At 42.5% G+C, this 20,170-nt stretch overlaps 1 protein-coding gene across 2 annotated transcripts in view; it reads left to right on the forward strand.

The window, feature by feature from the left end:
* LOC109908223 (cadherin-4) overlaps window positions 1–20,170 on the forward strand; it is a 327,390-nt gene that overhangs the window by 262,819 nt on the left and 44,401 nt on the right. For both annotated transcript variants that reach the window (XM_031801612.1, XM_031801646.1), the window contains exon 6: window positions 2,524–2,679. In XM_031801612.1, coding sequence (XP_031657472.1) covers window positions 2,524–2,679 — 156 coding nt within the window. The remainder of the gene's footprint in view (window positions 1–2,523; window positions 2,680–20,170) is intronic.

Here is a 20,170-nt window from a genome sequence, read left to right on the forward strand (position 1 = left end):
TTCTACACTTTTCACCACTTAAAAGTAGATGAAATGGTTTTCCTAATCTTTAATATACCATCTCAACTGCTGCTAAAACTCCACTGTTAAAACCCATTAACACAAGCAGGCACATTTCTCTGTACAAGCTCACCACTTTAGCATGCACTCATTTAGTAACCCTTCCTTTGAGCTCAGTCCTCAAATTGACGTAGGCACCTATGCTATCGTAAATACAGTATCTTATGCATTCTAAATAACCGCCCATTTGAGAAAGGAAAATGCAATAAATATTTACTCTGAGCTGCGCTTCGGTAGATTGGTCGTAGATAGACGGCAGGGTTGTCTAGCATGGATCTCTTGTCCTCTGAAGAATGTCTAGTGGTGAACTGGAGGGTGGTAGAATGGATACTCTGTCCGTCCTCTCCTAGCCCACGTTTACAGCTGCTGTTGCTAAAGCAGAGGTATCACTTCTTTTGTGAATAAGAGTTCAAAGTTCATACCAAGTTGCCATACTTTTAAGCTCGTGCTATATTCTGGCTGATATAGTTGAAATTCATCCTTTCGGAGTGTCGATCGTCACATTGAACACATGGATGCTAATTCTGTATTTATTATCTGAGCCCTTTTAACGTAAGACCGTCGTCCTCACGTCCTTGGAACAGAAAGTTGAATTTTCGTCAACGGGTTTATATAGTGGTGAAAGAATGGCATGTTTCATAGTTTACAACCAAAGTCTGTTCACTTGGGTGGAGCCTCTGAGTGAGCAGAGTTGCTCTACGACAAACCGTTCTCTCATTTAAGTAGCTAAAATTACATTTAATCTTTTCACAAATAGTTTCATATTTAAACATTTAAATTGCACAACAATTCCATGTGAATCTGATAACTAGAATGTGTCGACTTTCCAAGATACAGTTTGTCATCCTGTCATTAGTAGTAATGTCTCAGACAACAACTGATCTGAGATCATATTCATTAAGTACCAACGCATATTTTCAACTGGTTGGATTACCAAAATATGGTTCCGTTTCCCACCTTTCGATGTTACCAGACTCTCTATGCTACAAAGGCTTTACAAGAGTCAACTCTATGAAGTAGAGAGGGAAAAGGGGAAAGGTATTTATGGGGTTAATAAACCTCCCCCAACAGGCCAACGTCATGACAGAAGCTTTCAAAATTCTTGAAATGTTCCCCTTTGACTCACCTTCATGTCTTAAAGTAATGATGGACTGTTATTACTCTTTGCTTATTTGAGCTGTTCTTGCATAATATTGACTTTTTGGTCTTTTACAAAATAGGGCTAATTGCCGATTTCTGTGGCTGGTAACTTTAATTAACTTATCCTGTGCAGTCTTCCTTTCCTGTGGTGTTCCTCATAAGAACCAGTTTCATCATAGCGCTTGGTGGTTTTTGCGACTGCACTTGAAGAAACTTTAAAAGTTGATTGAATTGTCTTAAAGTAATGATGGACTGTTGTTTCTCTTTGCTTATTTGAGCTGTTCTTGCCATAATATGTACTTGGTCTTTTACCAAATCGGGCTATCTTCTGTACACCACACCTGCCTTGTAACAACACAACTGATTGGCTCAAACGCATTAAGAAGGAAAGAAATTCCACAAATTAACCTTTAACAAGGCACACGTTTTAATTTAAATGAATTCCAGGTGACTTCTACTCATGAAGCTGGTTGAGAGAATGCCAAGAGTGTGCAAAGCTGTCACCAAGGCAAAGGGTGGTACTTTGAAGAATTTCAAATATAAAATATATTTAGATTTGGTTGCTACATGATTCCATATGTGTTATTTCATAGTTTTGATGTCTTCACTATTATTCTACAATGTAGAAAATAGTAAAAATTACAACAACAAAAACTGAGTAGGTGTGTCCAAACTTTTGACTGCATGACTCCCCTGACTCTGACATTGTCCTTTTTAACTCAGTGGATTGAAGTTAACTTTTTCCACTGAAGTTCCCTAAAGCATTTGGAGATTGGCGTGCATTTGGCGTGTCTAGGCTACAGTCATGCACTAAAGCAGGTGGTTCAAACCCATTCCACGGAGGGCCGTGTGTCTGCATGTTTTTGGTTTTCCCTTTCAATTAAAACCTAGACAACCAGGTGGGGGAAGTTCCTTACTAATTAGTGGCCTTAATTCATCAATCAAGTACAAGGATAGAGCGAAAAACCCGCAGACACTCGGACATCCGTGAAAGTAGTTTGACACTTGCCCTAAAGCTTTTTGTACCTATTGCCTAATGCCAGATAAAAATAATGAAAGAAAAACCTCAATGTAGCCTATAGATATGAATTACACAAGAATGATACATTTATAGATTTTTTATGCATTGTTTTCTCTTTATTCAGCCCGCCTGCCATCCACCTGCCCTTCATCCACACAATATTTCATGACCTCCCTGCCGATATAACTGCCGGGACTGTGGGTTATGAGTCAACCCGCACATCACTATTTCCCTCTACCACTTCTGAGCCATGCTTTGAGTCTCATACAATATGTCATCGTGTTTATATCTCCCTCTGCCAGATCCGCTCGGACCAGGATCTGGAGAAAGGGATACGCTACAGCATCACTGGAGCAGGGGCGGACCAGCCTCCCATTGACGTGTACAACATCGACCCTGTGCACGGCAAGATGTTTGTCACCAGACCCCTGGACAGAGAGGAGAGGGCCTCCTACCATGTGAGTTACAGTGCGTGTTACGGTCGCTCCACACATCTGTTGTGTGTCTGTCTATCTGTTTGTCTGGGTGTCTATCTGTCCGTCCATCTGTCTGTGCAGGATGGCTGTCGTAATTCTGCCACACTGACACAGTGAGACTGAGTGAAGCCTCAGATTCTGAGTACAGCCTTTTGTATGCTTTAGCAACACTGTCTTGTTTATGCTAGACTGTCCTTTCTGAGTTATGATAAAAGTGTGAAATGAAAGAAAGAAAGATTGTCTTGACAAGGCACAGATTTCTGCAGCCATTCAAGCTGTCAATTAGGCTTGAAGGAGGTTTTTCAGCAGAGAGAGAGATGGTTTGGAGAGGAGTGTGTCTTTAACTGCTAATGAACAGGCAATGTTCTGGGTGTTGGTGTTGGTGTTGTGTTTAGGAATCACATGACAGCAGGGGCAACCCTTTCTTTGTCTACAGCTGGCTGTTAACCCCCATCAGACTGGAACATGTGCCCCATGAACTCTGTAGCTGCACGCTGCCTCCTCTCCTTTGACAGCCTTACATTTAGCATACATCTGCCTCTTACTGTACACACTTCAGACATGCTCACAACATTAGATATTTCCTTAGATTAGATTAAATATTTATTTCAAATATCACAGATATTTGCTTTACATACAAAAATGCACCGCCAAAGAATGGGAGACATAGCATAGGCCAGACAGACATAACAAACCAGGGGTTGAAACCAGGAAACAGAAACGAAAACTGGAAAATAACTACATTTTTAGAGGAACAGAATCAGAACCTCGAACAAAAGGGATCTACAGCATACTGTTTCACTCTTTTATTTTGGAAATAATGTTATTTTACATTCCTGGCATTTTTTTCCAGTCTCAGAATAAACGTGCCTATGCAAAGCCCCCACTTTGTCACTTAGAAACTTATTCCAATGTCTGCCTACCTGCCAGCTAAAAATCTTTGCCTGTGCGTGTGTATGAAACATGACCCTCCCCATATATATAAACACATATATATACAGTACCAGTCAAAAGTTTGGACACACCTGCTCATTCCAGGGCTTTACAGATTTTTTATTATTTTTTTCATTGCAACATAATAGTGAAGACATCAAAACTATGAAATGACACATATAGAATCATGTAGTAACCAAGAAAGTGTTAAACAAATCAAAATATATTTTATATTTTATATTTGAAATTCTTCAAAGTACCACCCTTTCCCTTGATGACAGCTTTGCACACTCTTGGCTTTCTCTCAACCAGCTTCATGAGTAGAAGTCACCTGGAATGCATTTCAATTAAAAGTTGTGCCTTGTTAAAAGTTAATTTGTGGAATTTCTTTCCTTCTTAATGCGTTTGAGCCAATCAGTTGTGTTGTTACAAGGCAGGTGTGGTATACAGAAGATAGCCCGATTTGGTAAAAGACCAAGTACATATTATGGCAAGAACAGCTCAAATAAGCAAAGAGAAACAACAGTCCATCATTACTTTAAGACATCAAGGTCACTCAACTTTTAAAGTTTCTTCAAGTGCAGTCGCAAAAACCACCAAGCGCTATGATGAAACTGGCTCTCATGAGGACCACCACAGGAAAGGAAGACTGCACAGGATCAGTTCATTAGAGTTACCAGCCACAGAAATCGGCAATTAAATGCACCTTTTTTAAATGTAATTTAATTGTACCTTTATTTAACTAGGCAAGTCAGTTAAGAACAAATTCTTATTTACAATGACGGCCTACCATCGCAGCCCAAATAAATGCTTCACTGAGTTCATGTAACAGACACATCTCAATATCAACTGTTCAGAGGAGATTGTGTGAATCAGTGGTTTCTCGTTGCAAAGAAACCACAACTAAAGGACACCAATAATAAGAAGAGACTTGCTTGGGACAAGAAACATGAACAATGGACATTAGACCAGTGGAAATCTGTCATTTGGTCTGATGAGTCCAAATTTGAGATTTTTGGTTCCAACCGCTGTGTCTTTGTGAGACGCAGAGTAGGTGAACGGATGATCTCCTCATGCGTGGTTCCCACCGTGAAGCATGGAGGAGGAGGTGTGATGGTGTGGGGTGCTTTGCTGGTGACACTGTCTGTGATTTATTTAGAATTTAAGGCACACTTAACCAGCATGGCTACCACAGCATTCTACAGCGATACGCCATTCAATCTGGTTTGTGCTTAGTGTTACTATCATTTGTTTTTCAATAGGACAATGACCAAAAACACACCTCCAGGCTATGTAAGGGTTATTTGACCAAGAAGGAGAGTGATGGAGTTGTGCATCAGATGACCTGGCCTCCACAATCACCCGACCTCAACCCAATTGAGATGGTTTGGGATGAGTTGGGATGAGTGAAGGAAGTGCTCAACATATGTATGAACTCTTTCAAGACTGTTGGAAAAGCATTCCAGGTGACGACTGTACCTTATTAAGCTGGTTGAGAGAATGCCAAGATTGTGCATAGCTGTCATCAAGGCAAAAGGTGGCTACTATGAAGATTCTAAAATATAAAACATATTGTTTTGTTTAACACTTTTTTGGTTACTACATGATTCCAACTGTGTTATGTCATAGTTGTGATGTCTTCACTATTATTCTACAGGCCTGAGTGTCTGATTGATTTTTATTACATACACTTAAAACACACAATTTTCCATACAAGAGATTTGCAGCGAACTCCAAGTCCATGGACCTCCCTGCTCTTGGCAGTCCTCTCTCTTTGGCCTGACTCATCCATCTGGCAGTTCCTGCTGGTCCATTTATTTCCAGATGAGGTCCTGCTTGTCAGTCCTCCTACAGTATCAGTCTCTTTTCCAGAGCCTGCCGTCTGGTGGAGGTGGGAGTGAAGGTGTAACCTGGTCAGGCCAGCCCAGTGGTGTCAGGTCTCTTTGCGAGCTGGTGGATGTTAGTACACATGCTCCTACACCTCTTGGCACGGGAGGGATCAATAAGTCAGTCAGGTCATTGGGTGCTTGTTAAGGCCTAGTGAACTGGACTGGCAACTGTAAACAAGCCTGAGCCTGAGTGGAGCCTGATGTTGGAGCTTGGTGTTAAAGCCTGACAGGAGCTTGGTGTTAGAGCCTGACAGGGGCTCGTTATTAAAGCCTGAGAGGAGCCTTGTATTACAGCCTGAGGGGAGCTTGGTATTACAGCCTGAGTGGAGCCTGGTGTTAGACCCTGGTGTTAGAGCCTGGTGTTAGATCCTGTTACATGTGACCCACCACTTTGATTCGGTGATATTTGGCAACATTTTGTTAAAGTAGAGACTCAGAGATAGAAAATGGTATGTGATAAACTGCAGTTGAGAAACAATGGGAAGTTAACTTCTTATGGCTGCCATCCCGTTAACGGGATAATTTTCATCAACAACCACTGAATTGCCACATTCAAATAATATTACTAAAAATATTTATATTCATGAAATCACAAGTGCAATATAGCAAAACACAGCTTAGCCTTTTGTTAATCCACCTGTCGTGTCAGATTTTGAAAATATACTTTACAGCGAAAGCAATCCAAGCGTTTGTGTAAATTTATTGATCGCTCGACAAAACATTATGAACACCTAGCATCAAGTAGCTTGGTCACAAAAATCAGAAAAGCAATCAAATGAATCATTTACCTTTGATGATCTTCGGATGTGTTCATTCACGAGACTCCCAGTTACACAATAAATGTTCCTTTTGTTCCATAAAGATTATTTTTATATCCAAAATACCTCCATTTGTTTGGCGCGTTATGGTCAGAAATCCACAGGAAAGAGCGGTCACGACAATGCAGACAAATTCCAAATAGTATCTGTAATGTCCACAGAAACATGTCAAACGTTTTTCATAATCAATCCTCAGTTTGTTTTTAAAATATATAATCGATAATATATCAACCGCAGCTCTCTTTTTCAGTAGGAGAGGGAAAGGCAATGGCTGCCCAAACTCTGTTGCGTAGTCAAAACGCAACTGGCACCCGGCCATACAATGACGCGATGTTATCTTTCTCGCTAATTTTTCTAAATAAAAGCCTGAAACTATGTCTGAAGACTGTTGACACCTTGAGGAAGCGATAGGAAAAGGAATCTGGTTGATATCCCTTTAAATGGAGCAAAGGCAGGCTATGGAATATGGAGTTTTCAAAAAAGAAGCCACTTCCTGGTTTGATTTTCCTCAGGGTTTTGCCTGCAATATCAGTTCTGTTATACTCACTGACTATATTTTGACAGTTTTGGAAACTTTAGAGTGTTTTCTATCCAATACTAATAATAATATGCATATATTAGCAACTGAGACTGAGGAGCAGGCTGTTTAGTTTGGGCAACATATTCATCCAAGCTACTCAATACTGCCCCCCAGCCATAAGAAGTTAATTCTGCTTTGAAAGTTGATAAATTTGTAACCCCACTTTTGATAAAATGCCTCATGAATGTTTTTGGTACACCTACTGGAGAGCTCTTCTTTGTCTACACCCATTCAGCATCGTTCACACATGCTTAAGCCTTAGCCCCACACAATCTCTTTAAGGATTCACATGTGAGGCCTTGTACTAAACAGAGTGAGTAATGTAGTGTAGTAAACTACCAAAGCTTCCAATACTAAAAGTGGTGAAAGTAGTAGTAAAATACATTTGATCTAGTCCTTGGCCCATATCCTAATCTGATTTTGGTGTAGGTCATGTTGTTCTTCACATTACACATAATATATTAAATCAAATCAACGTTTGTTTGTCACATGCACAGGATGTAGAAGGTGTAAATGGTACAGTGAAATGGTTACTTGCATAGTGGAGTCTTTTGTTTAGTCTTTTGTCTAAACAATGAACCATAATCCCAACCCATACAGTACTACCATGTACCATGCATGAATCTGCAGGTAGCTAAAGCTAACCAACTAGGTTCAATGTTAGCTAGCTAGCTATATGCTATAGCTAGTAATGTAAATGGCTTTCTGAGATAATAATAACATTACTACAAAGATTATATACGTAACATTAGCTGGTGAGCCAGCCAGCTAACGTCTGCTAGCTAGCTAACATTACACTTTAATTTGTAATGAAAATGACTTTACGACAAACGTATAATATAATATTAGAAAAGTATAATATCTGAAAATGTAGCTAGACTTTTGCCCATATACATGGATGAACGCTTCTCCCCCTCTGTCATGGATGCAATGGTTGCCCTTAGTTTGAAGATGTAATCCGGAGACAGGTGTTTTATACAACAGCCTTCTGTGTTCTCTTTTCAACTCCCTCCTCATTTGCAATCATACTCTTCTTCCACCGGGCATAATACTGATTTCAAACTTGGTCAACTTCTTCTGTGACAACAGTACCGTTGATCGCCGTTTCTTCCCCATCCCTTTCATCAGAAGACTCTACAATGTCTGGTTCAATTAAAATGTTTTTACCTAAATTAAGGATTTCCTCATTGTCTGATTCATTTTCAGAGTCCGAGAGAGTCAACATGGCATGATCATCCACCCGAAAGTAGTCCATGACAACTATTCCCCTCGAATCTTTGTCGATATGCATGTTAAATTCAGGGCAGCAATATTGAGAGCAGTAGCAACAATTTTGCAGTTCTTCATAATATCTTTTTAAAAAGCCGTGGTAGCAAGGATTATCTACACATACTGAGCAGCTCATGTTATAGACAGAAGCATGCTACATGGCAGATCAATCTGAACTTATCTCTCGGCATGTCCAGCCCATCCATTATTATATCAGTCAATCATGGCTAACGGGAAGGTTCCTGTCTTTTTCTGTGGCTAAACCAATCAGGTTCATAATTTAACCATTTTATTCGTATTTATAGATGGCATGCACGTTTGTTATTAAGGACCTTGAAAGTTCACAAGTTCCAAAGGCAAATGTTTGTATAAGTTTAAATGCTTAAATGCCTCTCGTGTTAACCTTCTCTGGGATAGGTGAGACAGTCGCGTCCCACTTGACAATTGCCAGGGAAAATGCAGAGCGCCAAATTCAAATAAAATACTATAAAAATCTAACTTTCATTAAATCACACATGTAAGATACCAAATTAAAGCTACACTCGTTGTGAATCCAGCCAACATGTCAGATTTCAAAAAGGCTTTTTGGCGAAAGCATAAGATGCTATTATCTGATGATAGCACAACAGTAAACAAAAAGAGAGTAGCATATTTCAACCCTGCAGGCACCACACAAAACGCAGAAATAAAATATAAATCATGCCTTACCTTTGATGAGCTTCTTTTGTTGGCACTCCAATATGTCCCATAAACATCACAAATGGTCCTTTTGTTAGATTAATTCCGTCGATATATATCCAAAATGTCAATTTATTTGGCGCGTTTGATCCAGAAAAAAACAGCTTCCAATTCACGCAACGTTATTAACAAATCTCTCAAAAGTTACCTGTAAACTTTGCCAAAACATTTCAAACTACTTTTGTAAAACAACTTTAGGTATTTTTGAACGTTTGTAGTCTGTTTCATCCTTGGGAGCAATTTCCAAACTCCTGAAGGTACCACGTTCATCTGTACAAACAATAGTATGCAAGTATAAACACCATGGGACCACGCAGCCATCATACCGCTCAGGAAGGAGACACTTTCTGTAATAATCAATCAAATTGTAGACGGGACAATCTGTGTTCAATACAGGAAGACAACAAACTCACTCTACTTTTCTAGTCATGCGCCTTCTCAAAAAGTACACTTCAAATGACACAAATTCAAGATGGCCCTACTTCTTCATTACACAAAGGAATAACCTCAACCAATTTTCAAAGACTGGTGACATCCAGTGGAAGCGGTAGGAACTGCAAATAAGTGCCTTAGAAATTTTGTTTGTTTAGACAGTGACCTCAAAAAAAAATCTGAATGGTTAGTCCTCGGTGGTTTTGCCTGCTACATAAGTTATGTTATACTCACAGACATGATTCAAACAGTTTTAGAAACTTCAGAGTGTTTTCTATCCAAATCTACTAATAATATGCATATCTTATATTTTTGGCATGAGTAGCAGGAAGTTGAAATTGGACACGCTATTTATCCAAAAGTGGAAATGCTACCCACTATCCCAAAGAGGATTTAAGTAGTGATGTGCGACATACGCCTAGCTTCCTGGAATGGGTCACATATGTTCTGGTCTGCTCTTTGATACGAAAGACATGACTGGTGTTTTTGACAGGCTTCCATCAGAGGAAGCGGAACTCTGAGGTTAGCATGTGGGTGTAGTTTTGTTTTTCTCCACATACAGCTGTAGGGAGAGAGCAGCTGGGAGCCAGCCAAGAGAATTGTGTGTGCGTGTGTGTGTGTGCATTTGTGTGTTTTGATGAAGATGTTGACAGGTGTGCCTGGGGGGAATTGGACAGACCCCATCAGTGGTTGCTGTGGTGGTGCTGGTGGTTGGCGATGCGTTTCTCAGGCCCGCCCACCAGCATGCTAATGACGGCCCAAAATCACACATTAGCAGTCCACACACACTGCTTACATACTCCTCACACACTCCTCCAGGCTCTCAGATCAAATGTCCATTGGCTCCGTCATCCCCCATCCCCTTACACCACACACCATGCAGAGTCCACAGCTGAGGAAACAGATTGGGCTTGTTTTTTTGTTGGTGTTTCTCTCTTTGTTTGTTTGTTGTGCTCTGGCCTAGTGAAACTCATCGTCTGGGGGAATATTAAGTGGCTGAAACAACAGCGTTTGGACGTGTTTACACTGTGTTTGTGTGTGTGTGTGTGCCTGTGTTTGTGTGTGTGTGTGTATTTATGTGCTCACGTGTGTGTGAGAGCAGAAGTCAGTCAATGTGAAATCTGTCAGTGTGTGTGTTTCCACATCATGCGAAACAGACACAAAGCAAGATTAATCATTTTTTGAAGAAGGCAGGTGTCGATGCTGTAGCTTGAGGCTCCTCTTTACCATTCAGCCCTCTGGCGCCGTTCTAAAGAACATTGCCTCTTTCTGTGAATAGTAAAGATATTATGTTTGTCAATGTTGTACTTGCTGTAATAAAAGGGTCCACTGCCCACATGACTGTGAAGGTGTATGAGAAAGACAACCTCCAACACAAGTCTCTCCATCTCGATCTGGATTTTCACGACTTTATTTTTTAAAGAGCTATTTGGAGAGACAATGATGGTGTTCTTTGCCTTTCAAATATAATGGTGTCTAGAGCTGTGAGACATCATTAGTCAACATGGGTATTCAGACATGGGGTTGTCACTCCTTCCTCTCACATGTTGACTAGACCGGGCACGTGCGTGTGGCCTCGTGCGGCATCACGCGCAGGTAAATTTTGTCCACCCACACCAGATGAGATCAGGACACGCATGTTGAAATATCAAAACGAAGTCTGAACCAACTTTATTTATTTGGGGACAGGTCGAAATGCATGAAACAATCACGGCCATTTAGCTAGCTTGCTGTTGCTAGCTAATTTGTCCTGGGATATAAACATTGGGTTGTTATTTTACCTGAAATGTACAAGGACCTCTACTTCAACAATTCATTCCCATATAAAAGGGCCAATTTAGTTAGTTTCTAGTAATTTCTCCTCCTTCAGTCTCCTTCTGACTTTATATGACGGTTGGTAACCAACTTTAAGGTGCATTACCACCTCCAACTGGACTTGAGTGTGGACCTTTAATCTTTCAGTCAGTTCAGTTTCAGTTTCAGCTCTTAAAAACCAATGAGGAGACGGGAGAGGTGGGACTTGCAGCGCATCAAGCATAAAAAATAGAAACAAGTTATATTTTAGAGGCGCTGTTGCGCCGCCTTCACCACGCTGTCTGTGTGGGTGGGTGGGCCATTTCAGTTTGTACGTGATGTGTATGCAGAGGAACTTAAAACTTTCCACCTTCTCCACTACTGTCCCGTCGATGTGGATATGGGGGTGCTCCATCTGCTGTTTCCTGAAGTCCACAATCATCTCCTTTGTTTTGTTGACGTTGAGTGTGAGGTTATTTTCCTGACACCACACTCTGAGGGCGCTCACCTCCTCCCTGTAGGCCGTCTCGTTATTGTTGGTCATCAAGCCTACCACTGTGGTGTCGTCTGCAAACTTGATGATTGAGTTGGAGGCGTGCATGGCCACACAGTCATGGGTGAACAGGGAGTACAGGAGAGGGCTGAGAATGCACCCTTGTGGGGCCCCAGTGTTGAGGATCAGCAGGGTGGAGATGTTGTTTCCTACCTTCACCACCTGGGGCCGGTCCGTCAGAAAGTCCAGGTCGAGACCCTAATGAGTTTGGAGTTTGGAGGGTACTATGGTGTTAAATGCTGAGCTGTAATCGATGAACAGCATTCTTACATAGGTATTCCTCTTGCCCAGATTGGATAGGGCAGTGTACAGTGTGATTGCGATTGTGATTGCGTTGTCTGTGGGCCTATTGGGGCGGTAAGAAATTTGGAGTGGGTATAGGGTGTCAGGTAGGGTGGAGGTGATATTATCCTTGACTAGTCTCTCAAATCACTTCATGATGACAGAAGTGAGTGCTACGGGGCGATAGTTGTTTAGCTCAGTTACCTTAGCTTTCTTGGGAACAGGAACAATGGTGGCCCTCTTGAAGCATTTGAGAAGAGCAGACTGGGATAGGGACTGATTGAATATGTCCGTAAACACACCAGCCAGCTGGTCTGCGCATGCTCTGAGGACGCGGCTAGGGATGCCGTCTATGCCGGCAGCCTTGCGAGGATTAACACTTTTAAATGTTTTACTCACATTGGCTGCGGTGAAGGAGAGCCCGCAGGTTTTGGTAGTGGGCCGTGTCAGTGGCACTCAAAGCGAGCAAAGAAGTTGTTTAGTTTGTCTGGGAGAAAGACGTCGGTGTTAGCAACGGGAATGGTTTTCATTTTGTAATCCGTGATTGACTGTAGACCCTGCCACATACAGTTGAAGTCGGAAGTTTACATACACTTAGGTTGGAGTCATTAAAACTCATTTTTAACCACTCCACAAATGTATTGTTAACAAACTATAATTTTGGTAAGTCGGCTAGGACATCTACTTCGTGCATGACACCAGTCATTTTTCCAACAATTGTTTACAGACAGATTATTTCACTTATAATTCACTGTATCACAATTCCAGTGGGTCAGAATTTGACATATGCTAAGTTGACTGTGCCTTGAAAGCTTGGAAAATTCCAGAAATGTTGTCATGGCTCAAGAAGCTTCTGATAGGCTAATTGACATCATTTGAGTTATTTGGAGGTGTACCCGTGGATGTATTTCAAGGCCTAACTTCAAACCCAGTGCATCTCTGCTTGACATCATGGGAAAATCAAAAGAAATCAGCCAAGACCTCAGAAAAAAAATTGTAGACCTCCACAAGTCTGTTTCATCCTTGGGAGCAATTTCCAAACTCCTGAAGGTACCACGTTCATCTGTACAAACAATAGTATGCAAGTATAAACACCATGGGACCACGCAGCCATCATACCGCTCAGGAAGGAGACACTTTCTGTCTCCTAGAGATGAATGTACTTTGGTGTGAAAAGTGCAAATCAAACCCAGAACAACAGCAACGGACCTTGTGAAGATGCTGGAGGAAACAGGCACAAAAATATCTATATCCACAGAAAAACAAGTCCTATATCGACATAACCTGAAAGGCCGCTCAGCAAGGAAGAAGCCACAGCTCCAAAACCACCACAAAAAAAGCCAGACTATGGTTTGCAACTGCACATGGGGACAAATGTCCTCTGGTCTGATGAAACAAAAATAGAACTGTTTCGTTATGTTTGGAGGAAAAAGTTGGAGGCTTGCAAGCCGAAGAACACCATCCCAACCATGAATCACGGGGGTGGCAGCATCATGTTCTGGGGGTGCTTTGCTGCAGGATGGACTGGTGCACCTCACATAATAGATGGCATCATGAGCCATGAAATTATGTGGATATATTGAAGCAACATCTCAAGACATCAGTGAGAACGTTAATCTCTAGCGACGAGCAATCCCGTATCCGGGAGCGTAATCATAGCCTCAAGCACATTACCATAACGCAACGTTTCCTATTCATGAAAAACGCAAATGAAATGAAATAAATATATTCAAACACAAGCTTAGCCTTTTGTTAACAACACTGTCATCTCAGACTTTCAAAATATGCGTTACAGCCAACGCTAGACAAGCATTTGTGTAAGTTTAGCATGGCATAATGCTATGCTAGGCTGTGCTGGCAGCAGGCAACATTTTCACAAAAATAAGAAAAGCAACCAAATTAAATCATTTTACCTTTGAAGAACTTCAGATGCTTTCACTCAGGAGACTCCCAGTTAGATAGCAAATGTTCATTTTTTCCAAAAATAATATTTTTGTAGGCGAAAAACGTCACGTTTGTTCATCCTACTTGGCTGAGAAATCGATAAAAAAATACTTAAACTATAACGCATTAGCATAACGCTACTTTTTCTATTCATGAAAATCGCAAATGAAATTAAATAAATATATTGAAACACAAGCTTAGCCTTTTGTTAACAACACTGTCATCTCAGATTTTCTAAATATGCTTTTCAACCAAAGCTACACAAGCATTTGTGTAAGAGTATTGATAGCCTAGCATAGCATTAAGCCTAGCATTCAGCAGGCAACATTTTCACAAAAACAAGAAAAGCATTCAAATAAAATCATTTACCTTTGAAGAACATCGGATGTTTTCAATGAGGAGACTCTCAGTTAGATAGCAAATGTTCATTTTTTCCAAAAATATTATTTGTGTAGGAGAAATTGCTCCGTTTTGTTCATCACTTTTGGCTAAGAAAAAAAGAAGAAAATTAATTCACTACAAAGCCAAACTTTTTTTCCAAATTAACTCCATAATATCGACAGAAACATGGCAAACATTGTTTCGAATCATCCTCAAGGTGTTTTTCACATATATATTCAATGATAAATCCTTCGTGGCAGTTGGGTTTCTCCTCAGTAGCAAACGGAAAAGTACTTGCAGCTGGAGATTACGCAATAATTGCAACGGAGGACACCAAGCGACCACCTGGTAAATGTAGTCTCTTAGGGTCAATCTTCCAATGATATGCCTACAAATACGTCACAATGCTGCAGACACCTTGGGGGAAACGTGGAAAAGGTAAGCTGACTCCTAGCTCCTCCACAGCCATATAAGGAGTCATTGCCATGAGGCGGTTTTAAAAAATGCGGCACTTCCTGATTGTATTTTTATCTGGGTTTTTTCTGTAACATCAGTTCTGTGGCACTCACAGACAATATCTTTGCAGTTTTGGAAATGTGTGTTTTCTTTCCAAAGCTGTCAATTATATGCATAGTCGAGCATCTTTTCGTGACAAAATATCTTGTTTAAAACGGGAACGTTTTTCATCCAAAAATTAAAAGAGCGCCCCCTCGAAGAAGTTAAAGCTTGTTCGCAAATGGGTCTTCCAAATGGACAATGACCCCAAGAATACTTCCAAAGTTGTGACAAAAAGGCTTAAGGACAGCAATGTCAAGGTATTGGAGTGGCCATCACAAAGCCCGGACCTCAATCCCATAGAACATTTGTGGGCAGAACTGAAAAAGTGTGTGCGAGCAAGGAGGCCTTCAAACCTGACTCAGTTTCTCCAGCTCTGTCAGGAGGAATGGGCCAAAGTTCACCCAACTTATTGTGGGAAGCTTGTGGAAGGCTTTCCAAAACATTTGACCCAAGTAAAACAATTTAAAGGCAATGCTACCAAATACTAATTGAGTGTATGTAAACATCTGACCCACTGGGTATTTGATGAAAGAAATAAAAGATGAAATAAATCATTCTCTCTATTATTCTGACATTTCACATTCCTAAAATAAAGTGGTGATCCTAACTGACCTAAGACAGGGAAGTTTTTACCAGGATTAAATGTCTAGAATTGTGAGAAACTGAGTTTAAATTTATTTGGCTAAGGTGTATGTAAACTTCTGACTTCAACTGTACGTCTTGTGTCTGAGCCGTTGAATTGCGACTCTACTTTGTCTCTATACTGATGCTTAGCTTTTAATTGCATTGTGGAGGGAATAGCTACACTGTTTGTTTTCGTCATGTTTCCGGTTACCTTGCCATGATTAAAAGCAGTGGTTCGCGCTTTCAGTTTGCTGCCATCAATCCACGGTTTCCGGTTGGGTAAGGTTTTAATAGTCACCGTGGGTACAATATCACTGATGCACTTGCTAATAAACTTGCTCACAGAATCAGCGTATACATCAATGCTGTTGTCTGAGGCTATCCGGAACATATCCCAGTCCACGTGATCAAAGCAATCTTGATGCTTGGAATCAGGTTGGTCTGACCAGTGTTGAACAGACCTGAGCATGAGCATTTCCTGTTTTAGTTTCTGTCTATAAGCTGGGAGCAACAAAATAGAGTCGTGGTCAGATTCGCCGAAAGGAGGGTCGAGGGAGGGCTTTGTATGGGTTGTGGAAGTTAGAGTAGCAATGATCCAGAATGCTGCCAGCCCGGTCACACATTCGATATGCTGATAAAATTTAGGTAGCCTTGTTTTCAGATTAGCTTTGTTAAAATCCTCAGCTACAATAAATGCAGCCTCAGGATATGTGGTTTCCAGATTACATAGTGTAACGGCCGTCGTCGGTGGAATAAGGTGAGGACCAAGGTGCAGCGTGGTAAGAGTTCATGATTTTTAATATAATCAAAACTGAACACTAAACAAAATAACAACTAGGAAGAACGAACAAACGAAAGAGTCCTGTCTAGTGATGAACCCCAAAACAGAAAATAAGGCTACCTAAGTATGATTCTCAATCAGAGACAACTAACGACTCTGATTGAGAACCATACCAGGCCAAACTCAAAAACCAACATAGAAAAACAAACATAGACTACCCACCCCAACTCACGCCCTGACCATACTAAAACAAAGACAAAACAAAGGAACTAAGGTCAGAACGTGACAGTACTCCACCCCCCCCAAAGGTGCGGACTCCGGCCGCAAAACCTGAAACTGAATGGGAGGGTCTGGGTGGGCGTCTGTCCGCGGTGCCGGCTCTGGCGCGGGATGTGGACCCCATTTCACCATAGTTTTTCTTCGCCTCTTTCTCCGCCTCCTTGGCTTCTTAAAAATGACGACCCTTGCCGCCGACCTCGGACTAGGGACCCTAGCCCCGGGTCCCGAATGGACGGGAGATTTCGGCAGCACTGGACGGACGGGAGACTCCGGCAGCTCCAGAGTGAAGGGCGATTCTGGCAGCGCCGGCGTGACGGACGGCTCTGCCAGCTCCTGGCTGACTGACAGCTCTGGCAGCTCCTGGCTGACTAACGGCTCTGGCAGCTCCTGGCTGACTGATGGCTCTGGCAGCTCCTTGCTGACTGGCGGCTCTGGCAGCTCCTGGCTGACTGGCGGCTCTGGCAGTTCCTGATTGGCGGGTGACTCTGGCAGCTCAGGACAGACGGGCGACTCTGGCAGCTCAGGACAGACGCGCGACTCTGGCAGCTCAGGACAGACGGGCGACTCTGGCAGCTCAGGACAGACGGGCGACTCTGGCAGCTCAGGACAGACGGGCGACTCTGGCAGCTCAGGACAGACGGGAGACTCTGGCAGCTCAGGACAGACGGGAGACTCTGACAGCGCTGGACAGGAGGAAGACTCTGACAGCACTGGACAGGCGGGAGCACCTGTAGGAAGGAGACGGAGAGACAGCCTGGTGCAGGGGGATGCCACCAAAGGTCTGGTGCGTGGAGTCGGCACCGGATAGACCAGACCGTGAAGGTGCACTGGAGGTCTCGAGCACCGAGCCTGCCCAACCCTACCTGGCTGAATGCTGCCCATAGCCAGGCCAGTGCGGCGAGGTGGAATAGCCCGCACTGGGCTGTGCTGGCGAACCGGGGACACCATGCATAGGGCTGGTGCCATGTACACTGGCCCAAGGAGACTCACTGGAGACCAGATGCGCTGAGCCGGCTTCATGGCACCTGCTCGATGCCCACTATAGCCCGGGCCGATACGAGGCGTTGCAATGTACCGCACCGAGCTATGCATACGCACTGGGACACCGTGCGCCTCACGGCATAACACTGTGCCTGCCCGGTCCCTCTCTCTCCACGGTAAGCACGGGGAGTTGGCTCAGGTCTCCTACCTGACTTAGCCACATTCCCCGTGTGCCACCCCCCAATAAAGTTTTGGGGCTGCCTCTCGGGCTTCCACCCACGTTGCCGTGCTGCCTCCACATACCGCTGCCTCCAGCTCAGCCTTGGGCGGCGATATTCTCCAGCCTGTGCCCAGGGTCCCTTGCCATCCAGAATCTCCTCCCATGTCCAGGAGTCCTGCGATCGCTGCTGCTGCTGCTGCCTGTTACCACGCTGCTTGGTCCTTTGGTGGTGGGTGTTTCTGTAACGGCCATCGTCGGTGGAAGAAGGTGAGGACCAAGGTGCAGCGTGATAAGTGTTCATGATTTTTAATATAATGAAAACTGAACACTAAACAAAATAACAACTAGGAAGAACTAACAAACGAAACAGTCTAGTGATGAACCACAAAACAGAAAATAAACACCCACGAAACACAGGTGGAAAAAGGCTACCTAAGTATGATTCTCAATCAGAGACAACTAATGACACCTGCCTCTGATTGAGAACCATACCAGGCCAAACTCAAAAACCAACATAGAAAAACAAACATAGACCACCCACCCCAACTCACACCCTGACCATACTAAAACAAAGACAAAACAAAGGAACAGAGGTCAGAACGTGACACATAGAGTCTAATGAAGTTCTTTCAGGGCCGTCGAGGTGTCTGCTTGGGGGAGGGGATATTCACGGCTGTGATTATAATCGAAGAGAATTCTCTTGGTAGATAATGCGGTCGGCATTTGATTCTAAGGAATCCTAGGTCAGGTGAACAAAAGGACTCTTGTTCCTGTATATTGTTATGATCACACCACGACTCGTTAATCATAAGGCATATACCCCTGCCCTTCTTCTTACCAGAGAGATGTTTGTTTCTGTCGGCGCGATGCGTGAAAGAAACCGGGTGGCTGTACAGACTCTGATAACGTATCCCGAGTGAGCCATGTTTCCGTGAAACAGAGAATGTTACAATCTCTGATGTCTCTCTGGAAGACAGCCCTTGCTCGAATTTCATCTACCTTGTTGTCAAGAGACTGGACATTGGCGAGTAGTATACTTGGGAGCAGTGAGCGATGTTCCCATCTACGGAGCCTGACCAGAAAACCGCTCCGTCTGCCCCTTCTGCGGCGCCGTTGTTTTGGGTCACCTACTGGGATCCAATCCATTGTCCTGGGTGGTGGTCCAAACAGAGGATCCGCTTCGGGAAAGTAGTATTCCTGGTCGTAATGTTGGTAAGTTGACGTTGCTCTTATATCCAATAGTTCTTCCAGACAGTATGTAATTAGACTTAAGATTTCCTGGGGTAACAGTGTAAGAAATAATACATTAAAAAAAACAAAATACTGCATAGTTTCCTAAAAAAGGGAAGCGAGGCAACCATCTCTGTTGGCATGTGAGCTGAGCATGTTTTTGGTTTCCCATTGGTTCTGGGAACGAAGCCATAAGTTTCCTAACTGTAAAAAAAAAAAACATTCTGAGGACGTACGTGAACATTTTGCCTCTTCTGGGAACGTACATTTTTAGGTTGCAGGGAGGTTCTGAGAATGTTTTACTATGGTTCCCTGAAAAGTTCCCTGGGAGTTTTCTTTTGCATTCTGAGAATTTAAATTCTAGGTTATTTGAGAACATGTTTCAATAAGACTTTCAATAACACTGCAATCTTAGGCTAATTGTTTTAAACTCCAAGCACAGATAGGACAAACATGAATTCATTTGCTTCGGCATTAATCATGCAAACACATGTATCTTTCATTGTGGCATGGCGTCAGTGAGATTCAAAACTATGCTCTGCTGTTTTCTATCCATGGAATTAGTCCACTGTGCCACCATGACGGAAATAGCATGCCATGTTGTTGTTTTTTATTCATACAAAGCAGTTTATTTTTGGCTATTCAATCAGACTCCATTTGAAAGGAAACAAGCACACATTAAGATCAGGTGTGGCCAATTAGTGGGCATGGCCAAAACACCTGAAGACACTTAACAAGACAGAGGATAGAGAGAGTTTTTTTCATGCTCAGAATGGATTGTATATGTTTACAGGATCGGTGTCCCCACCACGGGACGGTTGAGCTAACGTGCGTTAATGTGATTAGCATGAGGTTGTAAGTAACAAGAGAATTTCCCAGGACAAAAACATATCTGATATGGGAAGAAAGCTTAAATTCTTGTTAATCTAACTGCACTGTCCAAATTACAGTAAATGTTACAGTGAAAGAATACCATGCTATTGTTTGAGGAGAGTGCACAGTTATGAACTTGAAAATGTATTAATAAACCAATTAGGCACATTTGTGCAGACTTGATATGACATTTTGAACTGAAATGCAATTGTTCATTGCATCAGTGCAATACTTTGCACATACACTTCTTCCATCTAGTGGCCAAAATATAAATTGTGCCTAAACTGGAATAATACATTGTGCCCTTTCTCTTG

This window comes from Oncorhynchus kisutch, linkage group LG1, assembly GCF_002021735.2.
Source record: "Oncorhynchus kisutch isolate 150728-3 linkage group LG1, Okis_V2, whole genome shotgun sequence".
Classification (NCBI taxonomy): domain Eukaryota; kingdom Metazoa; phylum Chordata; class Actinopteri; order Salmoniformes; family Salmonidae; genus Oncorhynchus; species Oncorhynchus kisutch.